We start from the raw sequence: 20,184 nt of genomic DNA on the forward strand, positions 1-20,184 counted from the left end.
ACCCTCATGTCCTCTATGTGGAGGTAAGGAAAAAGTTGCTAATCAACCCTTGAAACATTGGAAGGTAAGGATTTTCTAAAACAATATTCAAGGCATGCGTTTTGGCAAAATTGTATAGCTCAATCAAATGAACACATTGCATATGCTTAAAAAAACCCATTTGTACATATAAACCCATACTTTCTATTTATGGTCTCTATAAAAAACATAATAGCCATGTATAAAACATTATTTACATATATGTAAGGCAGGATGGTAGATTGTATTATCAATACCACCTTATATAAGCTAAAGGTGTTATATATAGATGAGAAAGAACAATTCTTACGTACATTAATACTTATTAATATTACCTTATAATAATTATGACATTTTCTAGTAATAAAATCTTATTTATATATTGTAAGGTAGACTCGTGCATGAGATTATCAATACCAAGGTATCATATGCCTTACAAGATTGCTAAAACACTAGATTGTCAAAAAAGATAATATTAAGACCATCTCTAGATGTCGCATGTAGATAATACATTCAAGGTGAATTTAGCTATAATGAGTTTATATTATTATACTACCTTAATTTTATGACAAACATACAATGACATCACCTAACACTCTTACTATCTAAAGACCACATGAACATGAAAAGTTGTTTCTCAACTAGCACTTTGAAAGTTCTCTTCTAAATAACGTTAACATATCATTGCCGAGACAATGCTAATTGAGATAGCTTGCTTAACATTCTAGAAAAATAGAGAAGCCATTTATAGTTTTTTCTTGAAAGCCTTAGGAAAAGGATAGTCTTGGCATGTAACAATCGATAACCTAACGAAGGAGCATAATCTTTGCAAAATGACATCCCTTTAATAAAATGAGAACAAGTTTTGAGAACACTTATAAGCTTATACGATCAATTACGATAAAATCTCATGAATCTATGTTCATGAAATTTTTTTCTTTGAGCTATGAGCTCTGTCTACAAATCTCATTTATAATAATATCCAAGGTCCTTCTCAACAACTTTTGAAAACACGAAGAGCTTATATGACTTCTTAATGTGATAAGCAAACCCTTCACTTGGTGAAAATATCTTTCTACAATAAACAAGCTATATCCATATATTGTGTCAATGTGTTGTCTTCATGCCTGCAAGTTCTAAAATAGATACTTAATTTTAAGCATTCATATTGGAGGGGAAGAGACTAATGTACAATTGAGAAACTCATCAAAGAAATATTGATATGGGATTAAACATGCAACTAGAACAAATTGTGGCATACATCAAGGGATCTACATGCTCCAAGCAATTGTTGCAATTCAGTAACTATCATACAATCATTCCTACAACATGTGACAAAAGAGACTTTCTAGTTGAAAAGACCTAAAGGCCATATGCATGATTTTGTTGAATCCAAATTGTCCAAAATCTAACCCAATCAAGAATTTAGAGTATTTGGACAATCTAGAAGAAAATGTGCCAACGAACCAAAAAAACTTACCAAGTCATGGTAGTAGCAAGGTCTCTCCAAAAGGTCATGAAGGGTTGGATAGTACCAAAGGAGATGCAAAAGAGTCCAAAGTACAAGGACATTGCAAGCATTGGGAGGAAGCAATGCGATGTTTTGCTAAATTTTGGCCTGTTGGCAATGCTCCAACCATGCATCTCCAAACAAAAGAGCCTCTGTTTTGATAACTTGTCCTTCCCAATCTTTTAAGGTTGATTTGCAATGACTGAGTGATTTGTTCAAATGCCACAACTCATTTCCATGCTTGTCATGCAGGTGCACGCATGCAGACATGCAGACATGCATGCAGACATGCACAAATTTTTGGTGAATAAATTATTTTGATATTCAAGAGGTGATATGTTTATTAGATAAACTTGAAAAGTAAGGACAGTTTTTGAAATTATTTATGCATGCAAACTTCTTTTTTATCATTGCAGTTCTCTGAAAAACTATGATCATTTGACAAGTCCCGGCGACATAATTCCACATTGAGAACAAGGATCGGTCATCCTTTTTATCCTTACAAGAGCATTCTCCTGAAGGCAACATAGTGGTACTCATACATGGTATAAATGTATTAAAAGATGTCTTCATTCTTTTGGGTCCCTGGGTAGCGGGAAGACTTTTGGTTATGCTCCTTACCCATAAAATCAATTACACGACATAATATTGCATGTGATAGGTGAGTATCTGGATGCTTGTTGTGGATGGCCAATGTAGGAGTTGAACGTGTGATGGAGATCTTGCCTTGCCCTACAATATATACTAAGTACCAGGTAGCTGCCATTTGGTTGAAATAAATTATCAGGAGGGTCTGATGAGGACCTAGAGAGGACTCCTCCGAAGCTGTGCAGCTTTTTCTCATGTAGTTTGCATCTTCTATTGTGTCCAATTTGGCTTGTCTCTCACACCACAGCACAAAATTTTGGTCTGATGAAGGGCTAGAGACAACTCCTCTCAAGCTGTGCAGCTTTTCCTCATGTAGCTTCCACCCTCTATTGTATTCAATTTGGCTTATCTGTCACAAAATGGCTCAATATTTAATCTAAAGCTAACAGACGAGTTGGTTGTTTATAATCACTGCTTTATTCTTCAGAAAGCCAATTTATGTGTTCACCTTGCCAAAGCAAGGCATGAAGATCATGCTCTATGCAACTAATAAGAGCTTATTTAGAGCACGAATGCAAAAACAAAGTATTAGAAAACTCAAGCACCTGCAAGGGACTTTCCATCTGCTCGACACAGGATTCGGGCCATTTTGCAGAGCTTATGGAAAGCGAAACTGTTGCATGCAGGTAACATGCAAACCATGGCAAAGAGAGAGACAACAAGAAGCACACCATCCTTCCAAGCAATGGAATGAATATAATCCATATATGATGTTCATGGTGGTCATTTTTGCAGATCATTTTAGTTGTCAGTATCTTGTGCCTGCAGCCAATGGAATCATTCCAGTTTCGATAACCCACAAGATCAGCATCTCAAAATGTGCTGTTGATCAAGACCTAAGTAGCTATCCGAGACGACGAAAAGTGTAATTTCCTGCATATTAAATTTAGATCAGAGAGACATAGTAAGTAGACCATGATTAATAGTCTTGGTCCATAACAAATTGGCCAATGTACCTTTACATAATATAGAAGCTAAAGAGCATTAATGAAGTTGACTGAAATATTCAAGGGGAAAGCATTTCTACCTTTGACTGTATGCTTGCAGGGACAACCAGCTGTGTTTTCAAATGATCAAGAAAATTAACACGCTTTAGTGCAAATAACTCCCATGTGCTTACATTCCCAAGAACAAGCCACCAGCTTTCATCTTTGACCTGTATCAACCACCAAAGCTCAAAACTTGAATATACAATAATAAATTAATGTCAGGTGCATATGTCAAATGAAACAGCTACCTTGGGATAACGAGGTGCGAATGCCCTGATGTCTTTTCGCCCAGATGTTTTTCTCCTCAAAAAGAGATCTACTACTAGAAATTCCTTGTTTTCTTTGAGCTCTTTGTTGAGTTCCCATTTAATTACTATTTGAGGTAAATGCGTCAAGCACTGAAATAACCACAAGTTGAGTTCAGCAATCATGGAGGAGACAAATTTCATACAGTAATAAATGTATAAGCAGCTATGCCCATCATAAGTAACACAAACCCTCATCAAATCTGCCAGTTCTGGGGCTTTGAGAATGGACTTCAATGCTTGGGAGATTATGTTTGACGAAGTATTAAGAAGCTCTGCCAGACAGGAAATGCCATTCTCTTTCAAGCGACTTAAGACCATTTCACTCATGTGTGGAAACATCAATAATTCATTATCCTCTCCAAACCATATGCCCTGAAAACAAGCACCACCAAAGATTAACATTAGCCTCTTGGTGGTAATTGTCGCAAAAAGCCAGACAAATCATGCCAAAACTTTCCTGTACCTGTACTATCATTTGGAAAAGATGCATAGCATTTATAGCAGTTTTTAGCCACCCACTATTTGCTGCGAAATCAATAATTGCTTGAATGATTCGTATACTCTGATCTAAGACAGACTTAGTATCTGTCAAATAATCAGTGATGGGCAGATCCACTTGCATGAAGTGTGCCTGCATATTAACCACCAAAATGCTGGTTTATGAATATGTGGTCTGATTACACTCCTGGTTTACTCATTGTTTGTTACATCTTCATGCTATAAACATGAAAAATGTAGATGTGCAAGCATCTTTAGTACTGCTACAGTCAAAACAAATAGATGTTACCTGTAATAGCAAATTTGCTTTTGTATGAGGATCATCCAGAGAGTTTGGATTTACATTAAGCCGGACTTTCCTAGCTAACAGCTCATTTAATTTATCCTGCAAAATCCAGAGAAGAAGTTACCTGCACATCCAAGCTCCTTCAGTATATTAACACATTTTGGTAGAATGATGGAGTAGGAAGAACAGAAGAAAGTATATTCAAGGTTTTGGTTTCAATCAGAAAGATTAGATTCATATCCTGGGCATATTCTGATACTTTTCTGGTACTTTTCAAAGGAAAATCCGTTCTTGATGTAGCTCTATTCTGCAGTTGGAAAAACTGGTCAATTTCTTGTTTCAGCCCATAGGTTCATATTGAAGTAGATTTTGCAAACTTTCAGGTCTGGAATTCAGATGGTTTAAGGAGGTGCAGGAGACAGTTAGCATTTGAATCAAGGAACAAAAGAGGTACAGAGAGGTTTTGAAATCCCCCGCCCACCACATCCCCCCCCCCCCCTCCAAAACAGGCTCTATATACATATACAGCTGCAGCAGCAAGCTATTGTTATATTGTCATTTCAGAACTTTAAAGAAAAAATTGATGTCAAGCACATTCCCAATGTCGATGTGTTATCATATTCCCAATGCCATTGGGCTCAAAGGCTAGATCCCAAGGAGATAATGAAAGTAAAGCCACTAGTTTGAGTACCTCATTGTGCCGAACTGGAAGTTCATCATACTCTGTAGCACTTGAAAGCACAAAAAGAAGATCCTGAAAGGAAAATTACACAGAATTTATTGAGACTGCTGGCTTAGAAATAACATTAATACAAAACAAAAGATCTGTTTGTCACTGACCTCAAGTGCAGAGTCTACTCTGATATTGGTACTGAATAGAGAAACTGTTCTGTAGCTAAGATAATACTGAGAAGCAATTATACCAAGCATCGAAGGTTCCACAATGTCATCATCAACTGATCTAACACATCCAGCATCTTCAAGAGTTTCCAGTGTATTAGTTACCAGGCTGTGAAACATCCAGGCCATACACATTATTTGTTGTAACATGGATCAATAAACAGAAGACAACACAATACAACTGCAGGGCAACTTACCTTGACAAATATCTGTTGATGAAACTGCTTTCAGTTTTCTCCAGACCATAATAGCTTGGATTCATAAACTGAAATCAGCAAACACAATGTAAGGAACATTACCTTTTTCTCACCATGAAATCAAAGTATTTTCTCTACAATTTGAAAGCCACAAACAGCAATAGTTCAGCCTCCATGTGGCACTAGTAGATTCAACAAAATGCATGAAACCCTGATAATAAGTTATCCAATGGAGAGTAAATTTAGCCTAGCGAAAGTGAGCACCGGTGACCAATGGAAGAGCAGATTGATGAACTAGGAGTGCCAAGAGGTACATGCATAATGAGGAGAGATTTTAGAAATGGATGAAGGGCTTGTGCAGGTTGTCCATGTGCCTCCCTAGGTTGTCCAAATTGGAAACCTACCCATGGTGTTTTCATAGATGTCCAAGTATAAGTGCAAGGTTAGTAGAATAACCAGTTTGATGGCCTACAATGCCAAATGATGTGAAGAATTTTAAAGTGAAAGTCGTGCCAGACTTCAAGTACGTAAGAAGGCCTCTAGCCTTCCACTTGTGCATTCTGAATGACACTACAGTCTCTCACACCATCCTCTATGAATGAATGATCTTTGTCCATATATGAGTGAGGGCCTCTGCAATTGAAATATGCTGCTCCTTCTTTAGCGTCACTAAAGGGCTTGTGCAGGTTGGCCATGAGCCTCCCTAGGTTGTCCAATTGGAAACCTTCCCATGGTGTTTTCATAGATGTCAAGTATAAGTGCAAGGTTAGTAGAGTAACCGGTTTGATGGTCTACAATGCCAAACAATGTGAAGAATTTGTAAGTAAAAGTCGTGCCAGACTTGAAGTACATAAGAAGGCCTCTAGCCTCCCACTCATGCATTCTGAATGACCCTACGGTCTCTCACATCTTCCTCTATGAATGATGGATCTTTGTCCATATATGAGTGAGGGTCTCTGCAATAGAGATATGCTGCTCCTTCTATAGCCTCACAGCATGTTGCTGCCAAATGTAGGAAATAATTTTGCTGCCAATGAGCTCCCATCTACGACTATGACATGCAGTCCTTTCTGCTTGAGAAAAGTCTAAAGTGGTGATGACTCTCAGGTACTGATATGATATTTGATAGGCTATGATCCCTTGGAGGTTCTCATATCCACAAACAGGCCCATTCAGACTATCATTCAATCCTCTCCAGAAATCAGTAAGGAAAGATGCATGATAGAATATGCAATCCACAGCTGAGTCACCACTGGCATCACTCTACTCATCTATGTTGCCTCCCCTAATTTGGTGGTGTATCCAAAGAGCTGGACATCCCTAGGTGTCTCTACAAAAGGAACTTGTATTCTGTTTAGCATAAGAGGAGATAGTCTGCGACTATTCCCCTTAGCAAGGATCTTGTTAGCAATTCCAAGCAAAGTGATTGGTCTCCACTAGCTAATCCCTAATCTATCTCCACTACCTTTTAGGATGAGGTGAATCAATCCCTCAAACAACCTCTCTGGTATGTCTTGACGTCATAACCTCTTGGAATGCTACAAGAAGCTTTGTGCCAGCTAGGTCCCAATATCCAAAAAGAAAGGCTTGTCCAATCCATCATCCCCTAGGCACTTTTTTGTCCTAAAAAAACGAAATGGGCTAGGTGAAATAAGGTGCCGAAATCCCATGTCTGCATGAAAGCATCTCTCCTTCTCATCCTCTTAGAGCTGCAATAGCACAACTACACCTCACAGCCCAAATGTACCATGCAATGATACTAGCAATTAGCTCCCATTTGTGACACTGTCCCTAAGCCCAATGTGCTTGCGAGCATAGTTGCCCTTGCATGTGGTATGGACTGGTCCGTATGGTATGATCCTTACAGATAGTCCATATGGTACAAATCCATATGTTTTCATACACAAACTGGCGCTTTCTTTCCCCGTGTCTGGGCACATTTCTGGGTCTGGTCAATGTCTTCTTCAGCATGTTTTTGCCTGTTTTTTTCTTGTGTGGTACTTTGGAGTCCTTGGATGCCACATGTAGGTGACATTCCACAACCCAACCCCCTTGGATTCCATGCTCCCTTGGATGATCTTCTTCCACCTTGGATCTCTCTCTTCTTCCACTCTCTTCTCTAGCCTATAAAAGATGCTCCTCCCCTCCATCCTTCCACATCAAATCAAAAAGCATTTTCAAGCCTCTCTCTCTTCAAGCAAGCTACCTATCTATCAAGCCTATCCCACCCCTCTCTCTAACTTTCAAGCCTCTCACTCTCCCTCTCCTTCTCAAGGCTCAAGCCTCTCACTACCCCTCTCTCTCATTCTCCTCTCCCTGCCCGGGTCTCGAACTTCCAATCTCCAAGCTTGAAGCCTTGGCCCTCCATTGGAATCACAACTCATGAAAATCACAAGGCCTTCAATTTGTATGCCAACCATGTGGAGAGGGATACAAAGAAGTCCAACTCTCACCATTGGACATGCAAGTATTGCAGGAAGCACTACACAAGTGGTGTAACCGGACATCTCCAACGTCTTTTCAAGATGGGGAGCAAGTTACTCCATGCAAGGAAATCCATTAAAACATCATGACAAGATTCCTGCCGAGACGAGAGGGGGATCCACTAGAGGAGGAGGATGTGGCGTATCAGCACCAACACCTATACCACCTAATGAGGAAGTATTGAACGTGGGTATATCTTCAATTGATGTGGGTGAAACCTCCACCATTGGTGGTACCAGCTTCACATCCGCATCTGGCTCTAGCAAAAGACAAAGAGAGGAGGCTCATGCGGCAATGAAGAGTCAATCCTCTCTCTCTCTCAAGCTCCCAAACATGTGCATAGATTGGTTGCCTTTCAACGGCTTGTGGACATGGAAATTGCATGCATGGCGATTGAGTGCAATCTTGCATTCAATGTCCTAAAGCAAGAGGAATGGAAGAAGATAGCAAAAGCCATCCCCAATGTGGGTCCATGTGAAAGATGAACCGGTGTCATATATAATGACATGAGGACGAAAAAGATTAATGAAGAGAAGGAGAGAATTGATAGAACCCTTAATTCTATTCTAGCTGCATAAACAAAATATGATTGCACCATTCTCACCGACAAATGGAGTGATCATAAGAAATGGGGCATCATCAATATACTCATCTCATGTCCAATCAACACTTACTTTTTGCAAGTCGTAGACATTGGCAAGGGGGGGAGGAAAACAATCTATTGCCACATTCGATAAGCTGTTATTGAGACACACACACACACACACACACACACTCTCTCTCTCTCTCTCTCTCTCTTGTTCCATGGAGTCGTAGACACACTTGTCCCATGGAGTCAGAAGCGCCATCGAACAGATCCGTACATCTTCACACTAGCTACGGGTCAAGAAGACAGGTAGATACGAGGCCCACCCTCTCCTCTCCTAGAAGATCGGATCTGCCAAATCTACCAGCTCCCAGCCGGAGACAGAAGAACACTACATATGCAAGTGCCCAACGCACTACGAGATCCGAGGACGCTTCCGTTGCCTGTTTAGAGAAGGATTTGGGTCACTCTTCAGAGTGATGGATTTCAAGGACCAGAGATGCCTTGGGCTCTTTCTGTTGGAAATATGGCGCCACAAAGACCACCTCCTCTAGACCTCGGAGCAGAGACAAGGAGCCGCCCAATGCTCGCCCACAAAAGTCCACCAAGAAGCAACTACCATCCCCACCCTGAGCCCCCACCAACCTCACCGACCTCCTGGCCACAGGGGACCACCCTAGCCATAGCCACGGCAAGAAGCAAAGCCCGACGCCCATGCCCAACCGGCCCCCACCCTCGCAAGAGGCACATGTCGAGGATAAAAGGGATACTACACCGCCACTGGAGGGCCGTGTCCCATTGATTCAACCTCTCGATGTTAGATAGACCCATGTGGGACATTTTAGGATGACCAAGCTCCATGAGCAGTTTCACACCATACTTGGAACACATATGAATTGTACCTAGCCTATATACCATTTTATACCTACTCAATTAGTTTATCATAGCATTAGATGGTAGCTTTACTGGGACCTGGAAAGTTTCCTGGACATTTTGTATGTAACGTTTTGGTCTCATAGGCCAACTTGGTCTTTCGTAGACGTTAATATAACTCTCTCTCTCTCTCTCTCTCTCTCTCTCTCTTAAGTATTGTAATTTGTGGTTGTAGGTAGGGCCCTCAAATGTGGTGTAAGTTGTTACTGACAATGCATCGAATTGTTGGTGCATGGGCTATTTGCTTGAGGTCGAGTTTCCTACAATTGTGTGGACTCCATGTGCAAGTCGTTGTTTGGACTTGCTCATGGAGGATATCGGAAAACTCGAGAGGATGGTTCATAAAGCTACATTAATTGTCACCTTTTTCATAGTAAAGGTGAAGGTGCTTGTGATGTAACATGAGTATAGCAAAACCGAGTTGAAGAAGCCTTCTTCAACTCGGTTTGCTTACATATGGTTGTTGCTTAAGAGTCTTTATGAGGTGCAGTTAGCGGATAGTGATTTCCACTCTATAAAATGAGTGGGATGAGCATGAGATAGAGGAGGCCAAAGCCATGCAACGCTTGTGTCTCAACGAATAGTTTTGGTAAAAAGTGTGTGCCATTGTCATTGTTGTGATCCCTTTTATATTATGTTGTGTATGAGTGATTGCGATGGATCCACCATGGGCCTTGTTGTTCACTTCTTAGAGTGGCATTGGAGGCACATGCTTGTACGATGATCATAGAGATATAGCCTGTACATGTCCTAGACATAGCAAAGAGGAGATGGACATGGATACATAAGCCAATCCATGGTTTTGCAACATTGGTACATCCGGCCTACAAGTTACTGCTAGTCATAGACTATAGAGAGCTTTGTTCAAATCAACTTACATAGTCTATATGGATGATCACAATGCAGTACTGGAGAAGCTAGGATGCTATGCAAATCACAGAGGGCATGTGGCATTTGCTTCTCCCACTTGGAGGATAGTGCCACTTGCGAAGCCTCTCTTTTGGTGACAAAAATTTAGATACGTGTTGGAGATCCTTTAGCCCAGCCATGAGAGTCCTTGCTCTAGATTGCTCTTCAAGTGCATGTGAGAGAAACTAGAGTGCCTATTCTCTCATTCGCATGAAGATTTGCAATCGGCTTAGCACACAACATTCAGAGCTACTAGTCTATTGTCGCACTAACTTATGTACAATGAGTGCTATGATGAGGATGTGTAGTCCAAAGTAAACAATTAATCATAAAGTTTAACTTTTGTCGTTTTAAACTTTATACTTCACAATTTAGTATTTACAATATTATGTGCATTGTGCAGGTAAATCTTGATACATTTAAGTTGATAGGCAATACTTTTCGGAGTGTACATCAAGAGGTGGACTAGGAGGAGATGATCTTTGCAAAGCTCTGTAGAGAGCTTATAGCAATAGATACTCGTGACACCTGCAGTCGGTGTGCTCATGGGTGAGAAGTTTGAGTAGGTGGGGGTAGGGATATAGCCATTTGGCACCCTTCGATATTGAGGGGTGATTCAAGTGGCTTGTAGACATGTGAGGTGGGGCTCTAGTAGCTCCTATCCCATGCCTCATGATGACATCTCCCCCTTGCCTACACAGCGAGTGCCTAGGGAACCATCATTTGATAATGATGGTAACCTCATTAGTAAGGATGAGTATGAGACTATCTCATCATCCAATGCCAAGGAGTCATCTTCAGACTCTCTTGATGAACACTCAAATGGTTCTGATGATGATGATGATGATGATGATGATAGTGATATCTCATTATAGGCCTCTCTCCTTTTTGTATCTACCATTATTGTATCCAATATGATCCACGTATGTACTAGACTCTAGTTGTATCACATATTGCACGTAGTCCATGTGATTGCGAGGTCCACCCTTATGTGTTCACCTTATTTTGTAATGGCATGGCTATTTTCACTTTAAACATGTGATCTATTATTTAATGATTTATAGTTTGAAAAAAATCAAGTTAAATTTTTTTTTTGGGTACTAATATTGTACTGTACCGTAGTGTATCATACCTTTTATACTTGACAACTATGCTTGCAAGTAATCTTAAGTATGGACTCGACTCAAATGTTGGACAATGGTGAGAGAAGAGTGGCTCCCCTAAAAATCCTTATATCAACATGTTGGGCCTTTGTCTATGATCCAAGCTATTGGTCCCCCAAGTTGCAACTAGTCTTTGATGTACTATGAAAGACCATCCTGATGGCTCTCATCCACCTATGAGATCTAGGATAATCCCATAGATAGTGCCTTTGAGTCTTCTCTAAATCCTTATGATGAGGCTAGTAAAGCTCCTAAGCTCCTCTAAAAAGGGGGCATCAAATGTCTACTCATACTCTTAGTGAGACCACTATATGTGGAATTTGCCATAGACTTTCTCTACCTCTTTGATAACCTAAAGGTCTAGTTGTGAAGCCTAGGAACATGGTGTAGTACTTAGTGGTTAGCTGTTCTATCTCCCTTTGGACACTATTGTAGTCTCTTTTCCACAATTTCATTTACAGAGGTTAGTAGGATTTTTCTCTTCTGAGAATCCACAGAGCACATTGCCCAAAATTCATATATTTTTACTTGCAATCCATGAAGCACAAACTTGCCACTTCTTCAAGGTCCTTCGCTTATATTTCTCTTCCTTGGGAAATCACTCCCCAAGATTCATCCATGTAATCCATGCTACATATGTTGTGTATTAGTCTATTTCATATCACCTTTCCAAATCCATGACAAAAAGTGTTGTAGCCCCTTTTTCACAATGTTTATTAAAGAGGCTTTCACATCTTTTTCCACAATGAATATTTCTGAGAATCCACATTACCCAAAATCCTAACCCTTCTCTTCACAATCCATATCACATAAAGTTACCAAATCTTCATGCAAGGCGGTTTAGGTCTAGCGTGTCATACAAAGTGCATTTGGTGATGAGAGAGGTGTGACCATTTCCAATGGGAGGTGATATCATGGAAAATTGAGTAATTTAGATCCATGCTTGTTGTGCAACTTAGAAGACAGGTTAGTGAGACATTCTTGTGAAAGTTGTACTCCACAGTATTTCATCTTGGCTTCTAGTCTCCAGGAGTCCCACAAATGGCCTTAGATGAAGAAGCATACATATCCTTGATACATTGTGTCTGAAGGAGCATGTTGATACAATACTTATATTGCTTTCAGTCTATAAACAAGAGACTTGAATATGGGCTCTATGCAAAATGAACTGAAGTTAAGATAATAGTTCTGAGGTTGCAAAACAATCCGGCTGTGGGAATAATTAAAGTAGAGCTACGGTAGAGAGAACAGGGACAAAATCTAAAGTCTGTCAGCCATTATGACAGCATAAGAATGCCTGGCCAATCTTTGCATTGGTATTTGAAGAAAGCAACCTTTTTCTGAACTTATGATGCAAGTCCACAAACCCATTTAAAAAAGTAGATACGAAAACTCACAAGGCGTCGAAACAAGTAAGTCCATGTGAGATAATCGATTGCATCTTGTTTGCTAGCTATGGTCCCTGCTGTAATCTCAGCATTAAAATGATCATATAATTGCTGATGAAGACTGCTTTCCACAGGAAAAGGTTCATATAGAAACTGCAAAAACAAGGTTTGGTCTGACTGGTTATTTCCAGAAAAAGTCAATACCTGATAGTCCCTGGAATTCCAGCAGATTATATTAAAGATCACAAACCTTCTTGTAGAAGCTCTTCTTAGGCTCATGCACAAGAATTACTGCTTTACCATGCTGATCATACTGTGGCCGCCCTGCACGGCCCATCATCTGCAGAACATCTGTAATTGGAAAGTCCACGTAGCGTTTGGTCTTTCCATCATAGTACTCAGTCCCCTGTTAACATGGTGCATAATCAATTTCATAGTCATCACCACATGCAACTACATAGTAGGCATCAGAATGCCGAATTACCTTAATTATAACCAAATGAGCAGGAAGATTAACACCCCATGCTAGCGTACTTGTACTCACAAGAACCTGAAATTTTAAAAACTGTCGAGTTAATGGAGAAATAAGTACAAAGGCACACTGTGCTAGTTTGCTTGTACCTACAAGAACCTGAAAATGCTCATAACCTGTGGAGTTAACAGAGAATTATTAAGTCAGTCCAAAGAAGCTGTACAGTTACCTGAATTTTGTTATTTGTGAATAGTTCTTCCACTAATGTTCTGTCACTTTCTTTTAGCCCTGCATGATGTAATCCGACTCCAAATTGAAGAGTGTGCTTTAGATTAGAGTCTAGAACTTGTGAAACTATCATTTCAATTTCTTCCTCAGTCATGTGGGCAAATTGTCTTGGCCTTTCATCTGCAATGGCAAACTGAAAACCAAAGACTCAAATATTATTTCCTCAGGAGGATATTGGGATTTGCTAACAGGACACTAGGGATCAGCAAAGAGAATTCTAAGTTGAGTGTGAGAAACTTATACAATGGACACTTGATGAAAAAACATGCCAAAAACAAAAATCTTAAATTGCTTATGCAGCTGTAGAAAGAAAAGAAAACTCTGGTTATAAATTCTATACTCAAAAGGGAACCAATGTAATATACACATTTTTCTTCTTTCTCCATAAATAGTAATAGGGAACATGCGGCATAGGCCCTCGCAATGTGGGAATGGTGTCCTACATGGATTTGCCTTCCTAAAGGGAAAGGGTGGTAATGCATGATTAAAGACTAATTACAAGAAGACTAAATTCACATAAATTGAAGTTGAAACATTACCAACTCATTCTCGGACATTGGGGGTCTAACATATATTCTAGAATTATCAAGAAAAGCTCCCTGCCATTGTGATGCGACGCTGCCCCCGCCTCGACTGCACCCTGTTCCCCCCCACCCCCACCTGTGCTAGTCCCCCCCCCCCCCCCCTATCTGCACCCGTTTCAGGAGATCCCCCCTAGACCCACTCACCCTCCTCCCATAGGTGGCGATGAGCTACACACGCCCACATCCTCCTCGCACCAGCCACACAGCCACCAGCTCATCTGCCCTTGCCGCTTGTTACACTCTTTCGAGACGGGCACATTATTGCCACAAGAGTTCTTCCACAGTGGCCCATGGTCCTATCTGAGAGTTGTGGAGCGCAAAGAGTTCCCACTACCTCTAGAGGTGGGGATCTTTGTGGTTTGTAAGTCAAGGAGGGGCAAGGTCCATCTATTAGTACCACTGGATGGACCAAACTACGTCTTTTTCCTTCAGTCCTCTCACTTGGGAGATTGGACGATGACACAAATTGAGGAGAGTTGAAGAGTTAGGTGGTGGATCACATCTCCCAGTGGATGGGAGAAGGACTAGCACTGTTTGCACAGCAGTGGCCTGGTTACATGATGGACATTAACTGGTGGGCTGGAGCCGAGGTACCACACTTGAGCATGATCTTTCGAGCCCCCCCATAGTGGAGAGCTTTGAGGGATGTGATCAAGTGGCCCCTAGCACAGGCGGCCTGTTTCTACTAGTGTACAGAGTCACGACTCTCAGCATGACTGATAGATGCATTGATAGTACCACTTGGAGCATCTATCACCCCTTTGGTTCGGCTAAGGGCCACCAGGACTAGAGTTCGCCATCCCGACCTGCGGCAAAGCGTACTTGCATGCCCCATAGTTTTTCCTCCTCAGCAGCCCCCACACCGAATAGATGCCTATTTGGTCAGTCGCAGGTTTTCTCATGAGATTACACCTTGCATCCTAGAATGTGAATAGTCTCCACTACAGTGGGGCATGTGGTTCCAGGAAGTTGATTGTACGGCAGGAGCTCCATCCTACCCTTGCCGGACCGGATCGACATCTTACTTATACAAGAGCACAAGCTCACTCCCACCTAGGCCCAGCAGGTTGGGAAGGTACTCCCGGGAAGCTCGCACACCTATTGGGAGCACACTATAGGTGCCCACGGCAGGAGTGGATGCGTATGCACCTCTATTGGCCTGAGTCCCACCGCCTGTGTATGAGACCACGGGACGATAGTGGCAAGGAGGGTTCTATGGATCAGATTGGATATTGGGGACTCGTGCCTTGGAGTCCTCAATGTCTATGCCCCTACGGAGGTTAGGGCACGCATCAGGTTTTGGGTGGAGATCGTGGATGGACTCCCAAAGGTAGACTCCTGGATCGTTGGAGGAGACTTCAACAACTTGGAAGCTTTGGAGGACTAGCAGGGCAGAGGCAGAAACTACCATAGCATGGATAGGGAGGAGCAAGAGGTATGGGAGGTCTTTCTACTGGCAGTAGGAGCACGCAATGCCTAGAGAGACCCTGCCTTCCACAAGAGGGAGATGTCACTAGACTTCTCCTAGGGATACAGGCAGCTAGGTGGAGTCCTGCTGGAGTGGTTGGATAGGTTTTATGTGCGAGAGTGGGGTAGCTCTCGTGGAGGCTAGATTGGGCAGTTGACAGGCACCACATTGTCCGATCATTGCCTGGTTTTCTTGACACTAGATCCCCTAGTATCTGCCCTAGACACATGAGCCTGCTGTCAGATCCCTGACTTGATCTATAGGAGGGAGGAGGTGACGAGACAGATAGAGCAAGTTTGAACCAAGGAGTGGGGTAGGAGGGACTGGACCGCAGAGAAAGTTGTAGAGGCCCTAGCCGAGTCGAGCAGAATCTGCCAAGAGGCAGTCATATAGGCTAGGCAACAGAGCTGGGAGGAGGAGAGAGCACTCCAGCGGGACCTTGCAGCCACACAGAGATTATTACAGGAGGCACCAAGGGATCCCACCCTCCATGCAAAGGAGGTGCGTACATGAGCAGCCATTGCTGGCCTAGAGGACAAGCGCTCAAAGTTCTCTTTCCGCACCTCAGCAGCTTTCTGGGTGCGGAAGGGAGATACGATGTGCAAAGAGTTCTTCCACGTGCACCAGCCTCGCTTCTTAAGAGAGCAGATATGCAGCCTTCGAGATCAGTATGGGAGGATTCGTTCTAGCCTAGACAAGATGATGGAGATTGCCACTGACTACTACAGTCACCTCTTCCAACAGGAGACATCCTCAGCTAGAGGGTAGCGATGTAGACAACAGGTCTGGGATCACATCCCATCCCTTGTCTCAGAGGAGATGGAACGCACCCTCCTAGCCCTCTTCATAGAGAAGGAATTAGAGGAGGCTTTCCATACACAGGACAGGCAGAAATGCCTGGGAGAGGATGGCCTCTCTAAGGCCTTCTTCACTACCTACTGGGAAGTGGTGAAGGACCCCCTACTAATGGCCTTCCAGGAGATCTTCACTTTAGGGCAGATGCCAGGGAGTCTTTCGGCAGACCTTATCAGTCTTCTCCCCAAAGGGGGAGACCCGGTTGGAGCTTTCCCAGTGGAGACTGATCACACTATTGTCAGTGGCCTACAAGGAATTGGCAAAGATGATTGGTAGACGACTATGCCCCGTGCTTCCAAACATCATCCATGACACACAGACAAGCTTTGTCCAGGATAGGAGCAACTTGGACAATCTATTCACCTTCTTTGAGGCAACAGAGTGGGCTTAGCACAGTGGGCAGAGACTAGCCGTACTACTCTTGGATTTTGAGAAAGCTTATGACAGGGTGGGTTGGGACTTCCTTGAGGGCACCATGGTGAGGTTGGGTTTTCCCCAGGCTTGGGTTCGTGAGGTCTCCGCACTTTACAGATTAGCCACCAGCAAGGTTCACAGAGTGGAGCGTCCACCTGGGATTTAGATGGGCGAGCAGAGGGCAGACCGTCCAGTACCTAGGGATCTAGGTGGAACTTGATGTCATTCCCGCCTAGCGGTTTCTTCTTGTCCTTGATTTTATTCGGAGGAAGCTGACCTATTGGAGCACGGCTCGCCTCTCATTAGCCGGCCGGGCCCTGGTGGTTAACCAAGTCCTCCTAGCGACGGCTTGGTATATCGCATTGTGTTGGTGCTTCTCCTCATCCTGCGTAGTGTAGCTTCACCGCCTAGTGAGGAACTTTCTTTGGTCAAGGCCAAATGGCTCCAAGAATTCCAGGGCCAAGGTGGCATGGGCGACCATCATACGGCACCGGTCAAAGAGAGGGCTTGGGATCATAGACCTAGAGTATCAGAGTATGCCCATCTTAGGCAAGCTAGTTGTCCGTAGCCTCATACCAAGCGGGCAGACCTGGAAGGTTTTATTGTAGGAGGGTCTTCAGGATTGTAGACCGAGGCTTGATGGTGAGTGGAGGCCATCCCTGAGATGGATCTTCATGTCAACCCAGATCACCCCCCCAAATCACCTTTCTTACGCAACTTACTCTGCATGTGGCAAGGCCTCCGTAAGGCCCTAATCCAGATCCCCCTAGGCTGCCAGGAGGAGATAGACCGTTAGCTAGTGATCTGGAACCCCTAGGTCAAAGATCCGGAAGAGGCATAGATTACTGAGCGCCTCCACATCCAGTGGGCTGGTTGGGAGGCTGGCCCGGCTCGTACCATTAGGACATGGCGGGAGGTGTACAAGATGGTGGACGAGGAGGTGTTGTAGCGAGTATCAGGCTGCTAGAGAGGAGTGGAGTTGAGGAGAAGGAAGATAGATGCAACAATATCTCTGGAGTGGCTTGCTCCCCCGATACCAGTGCCGATAGAGCCTGGGGAGGTATGGGCCACTAGGTTTTCACCAGCAGGAATCCCCCTACATGTGGCCGGTAGAGTGGGCGGCATCCCGCAGGGGACTTTCTTCACCGTTCAGGAGGGGGGCCTTTGGCCCTTGACAGAGGGCACTAAGATAAGGAGATAGCTGCCCTTTCGTGGAGGAGGATTTGGGTGGTGGGCCTTCAAGGGAAGACATGGTGACTGGAACCCTATGTTTTCTGGAAGGAGCTCAGGGAGTGGCGCCTTTGGATCTAGGAGGACAGACCACTTGATGAGCTGGAGTGGATCCAGGAGAGTGGCTATGGCTAGCCACTGCAGTTGCTAAGAAGCCACCGAGGTTCTTGGAGTACACTGCCAAGATTGGCGGACACATACTAATGCAAGAGGATATGGATTGGGAGCCATCATGTAGCAGGCACTGGGCGGAGCATAACATCATGGAGCCGTTTCGACGGACCTTTTAGCGCCGCCTATGGGATAGTCGGAGGCCGAGGAGGGTATCGTATTTCTTATGGCTGGTGGCACATGGAGGCTTAGTGGTGGGAAGTTGGCTTGCCCAAATGTAAAAGGAGGGAGGTTGTAAGCACTGCATATAGCAGCCTCTGGAAACCCCAAAGCACTGCCTTTGGTCATGTGAGGAGGCGCAGCTCATGTGGAGAGGAGCATGCCGCATCCTTCGCCGTAGAGCACCCAGCCTTGGATGTATCTCATGGGAAGCTTTCTGCTGGCAAGTAGTCAACCAGAGGGCCGTCACCTTCTGTATGAGGTTGGGATGCATGACATGATATTCATCATTGAGGCAAGGTCGTGCGCAGTGGTTGGTTTGGAGGCTCTACCCATGCGCCAGGTACTAGAGCCCACACAGACCACTCTGAGGTATGGGAGATTATAGGGAGTCTTACTGGATGGCATATCTGGAAGGTGCGGTGTTAGGCAGCTTTCGGCGGAGCGAGACTTTCAGTATAGGCGAGCTTAGAAGAGCTCTGGATCTTCATCATCCACTCCCTCCACAACTGGTGGGATTAGGTGCAGGGCTCGTCCAAGGCTCGTCAGGAGCTCCGTTGTCATTTCATGCGTACTTGGGGCGGCTAAGAACTGTTTTTCGTGATGCAAGCAAGCAGCCCCAGATGGCGATACACCCCCCTCCATGGCTTCTTGCCCCCATCCCCCCCAGACCACCTTGAGAGGCTTGTATACATGATGTATTTGTGACTTTGCATTAGCTCCAGCTAGTCCATTGAGAATGAGCACTCTGTTGTAATAAGTTTTTTTGAGTAATATAATCAGCCACATTTTATTTGCCAAAAAAAAAACTCGGGCATTGGGCACCTTGTTGGCCTTAAAATTGGCACCCCTTGCAGTATTTCTTTAGCTTATATTACAACTTGTTAGAGAACACTGTGATTCCCTCAATCTCCTCTACTAATCTAAATTTCTCTTTGCCGCAATAAATGATCAACATGCTTTCAATTTGATTTTCCCCTTGATCTAACTAGGGATTGGCCTTCATCTTGCTCCTTGGATAACAAATTCAGCCCCAAATTTAATGGCTGGTTGGCCTCTTAGAATTCCTTAAAATTCCAAATTTCAGTTGCAGAATTCCAAGTCCTAGGCCCCGAATTCTAAGCACACTTACCAAGGTGGCTGCTGAGTCTTAGGCCCTGAATTCTGAGTACACTTACCAAGGTGGTTGTCAAACTCTAAATTATGCCGTAAAATTAGGGTTTACAACAAAATTCTTTAATTGCACCCACCTAGGACTGAATTTAGCTGAGACCTTTTGATGCAAGCAGTGAAATGACTGAGAGAATAGAGAGCAAGTTGTAGAGAGAGAAAATTTATCAAAAGACATGGATCTAGAGCATGGCATGAGCTATGGAGGATGGAAGATGTAGACAGGACTCATGTAGACATAGACACAGACAAGATCAATTGTTACACAAGTGAATTAGGTTCCAAGATTGAGACTTGGACTCAAACACAATCTTGTGTGTTTGACAATGACACAGACACTCGATTGAAGGACAAAAGTACTATGGCATTGCTTGAAAAGTGAACCAAGTACATCATTATATAGTCTCTGACCTTTCTCCACTCTCCTCACTATGCATGCAAGATTTACGATATCTCTTCCTGGAGCATACATCATTTGTCATTTCTCAACAGCCCCCCTCAAATGATGAGTTCCTACACTTGTTGGCTTTTGCTCTCCCTACATGATGACATGGCC

General features: G+C 43.4%; 1 protein-coding gene across 1 annotated transcript in view; it reads right to left on the reverse strand.

The window, feature by feature from the left end:
- Window positions 1–1,894: 1,894 nt before the first annotated feature.
- Window positions 1,895–20,184, reverse strand: part of LOC148024637 (U5 small nuclear ribonucleoprotein helicase) — a 276,793-nt gene continuing 258,503 nt past the window's right edge. The window contains exons 38-51 of the mRNA XM_087694266.1: window positions 13,519–13,710; window positions 13,302–13,367; window positions 13,068–13,223; window positions 12,827–12,970; window positions 5,355–5,422; window positions 5,098–5,266; window positions 4,949–5,011; window positions 4,261–4,356; window positions 3,937–4,104; window positions 3,663–3,845; window positions 3,414–3,563; window positions 3,204–3,332; window positions 2,722–3,049; window positions 1,895–2,525 (exon numbers count right to left, since the gene is read on the reverse strand). Coding sequence (XP_087550392.1) covers window positions 2,981–3,049; window positions 3,204–3,332; window positions 3,414–3,563; window positions 3,663–3,845; window positions 3,937–4,104; window positions 4,261–4,356; window positions 4,949–5,011; window positions 5,098–5,266; window positions 5,355–5,422; window positions 12,827–12,970; window positions 13,068–13,223; window positions 13,302–13,367; window positions 13,519–13,710 — 1,653 coding nt within the window. The 3' untranslated portion in view covers window positions 1,895–2,525; window positions 2,722–2,980. The remainder of the gene's footprint in view (window positions 2,526–2,721; window positions 3,050–3,203; window positions 3,333–3,413; window positions 3,564–3,662; window positions 3,846–3,936; window positions 4,105–4,260; window positions 4,357–4,948; window positions 5,012–5,097; window positions 5,267–5,354; window positions 5,423–12,826; window positions 12,971–13,067; window positions 13,224–13,301; window positions 13,368–13,518; window positions 13,711–20,184) is intronic.

This window comes from Lygodium microphyllum, chromosome 15 (assembly GCF_053477565.2).
Source record: "Lygodium microphyllum isolate KBCC chromosome 15, Lygodium_microphyllum_v1.1.10, whole genome shotgun sequence".
In the NCBI taxonomy this organism is placed as follows: domain Eukaryota; kingdom Viridiplantae; phylum Streptophyta; class Polypodiopsida; order Schizaeales; family Lygodiaceae; genus Lygodium; species Lygodium microphyllum.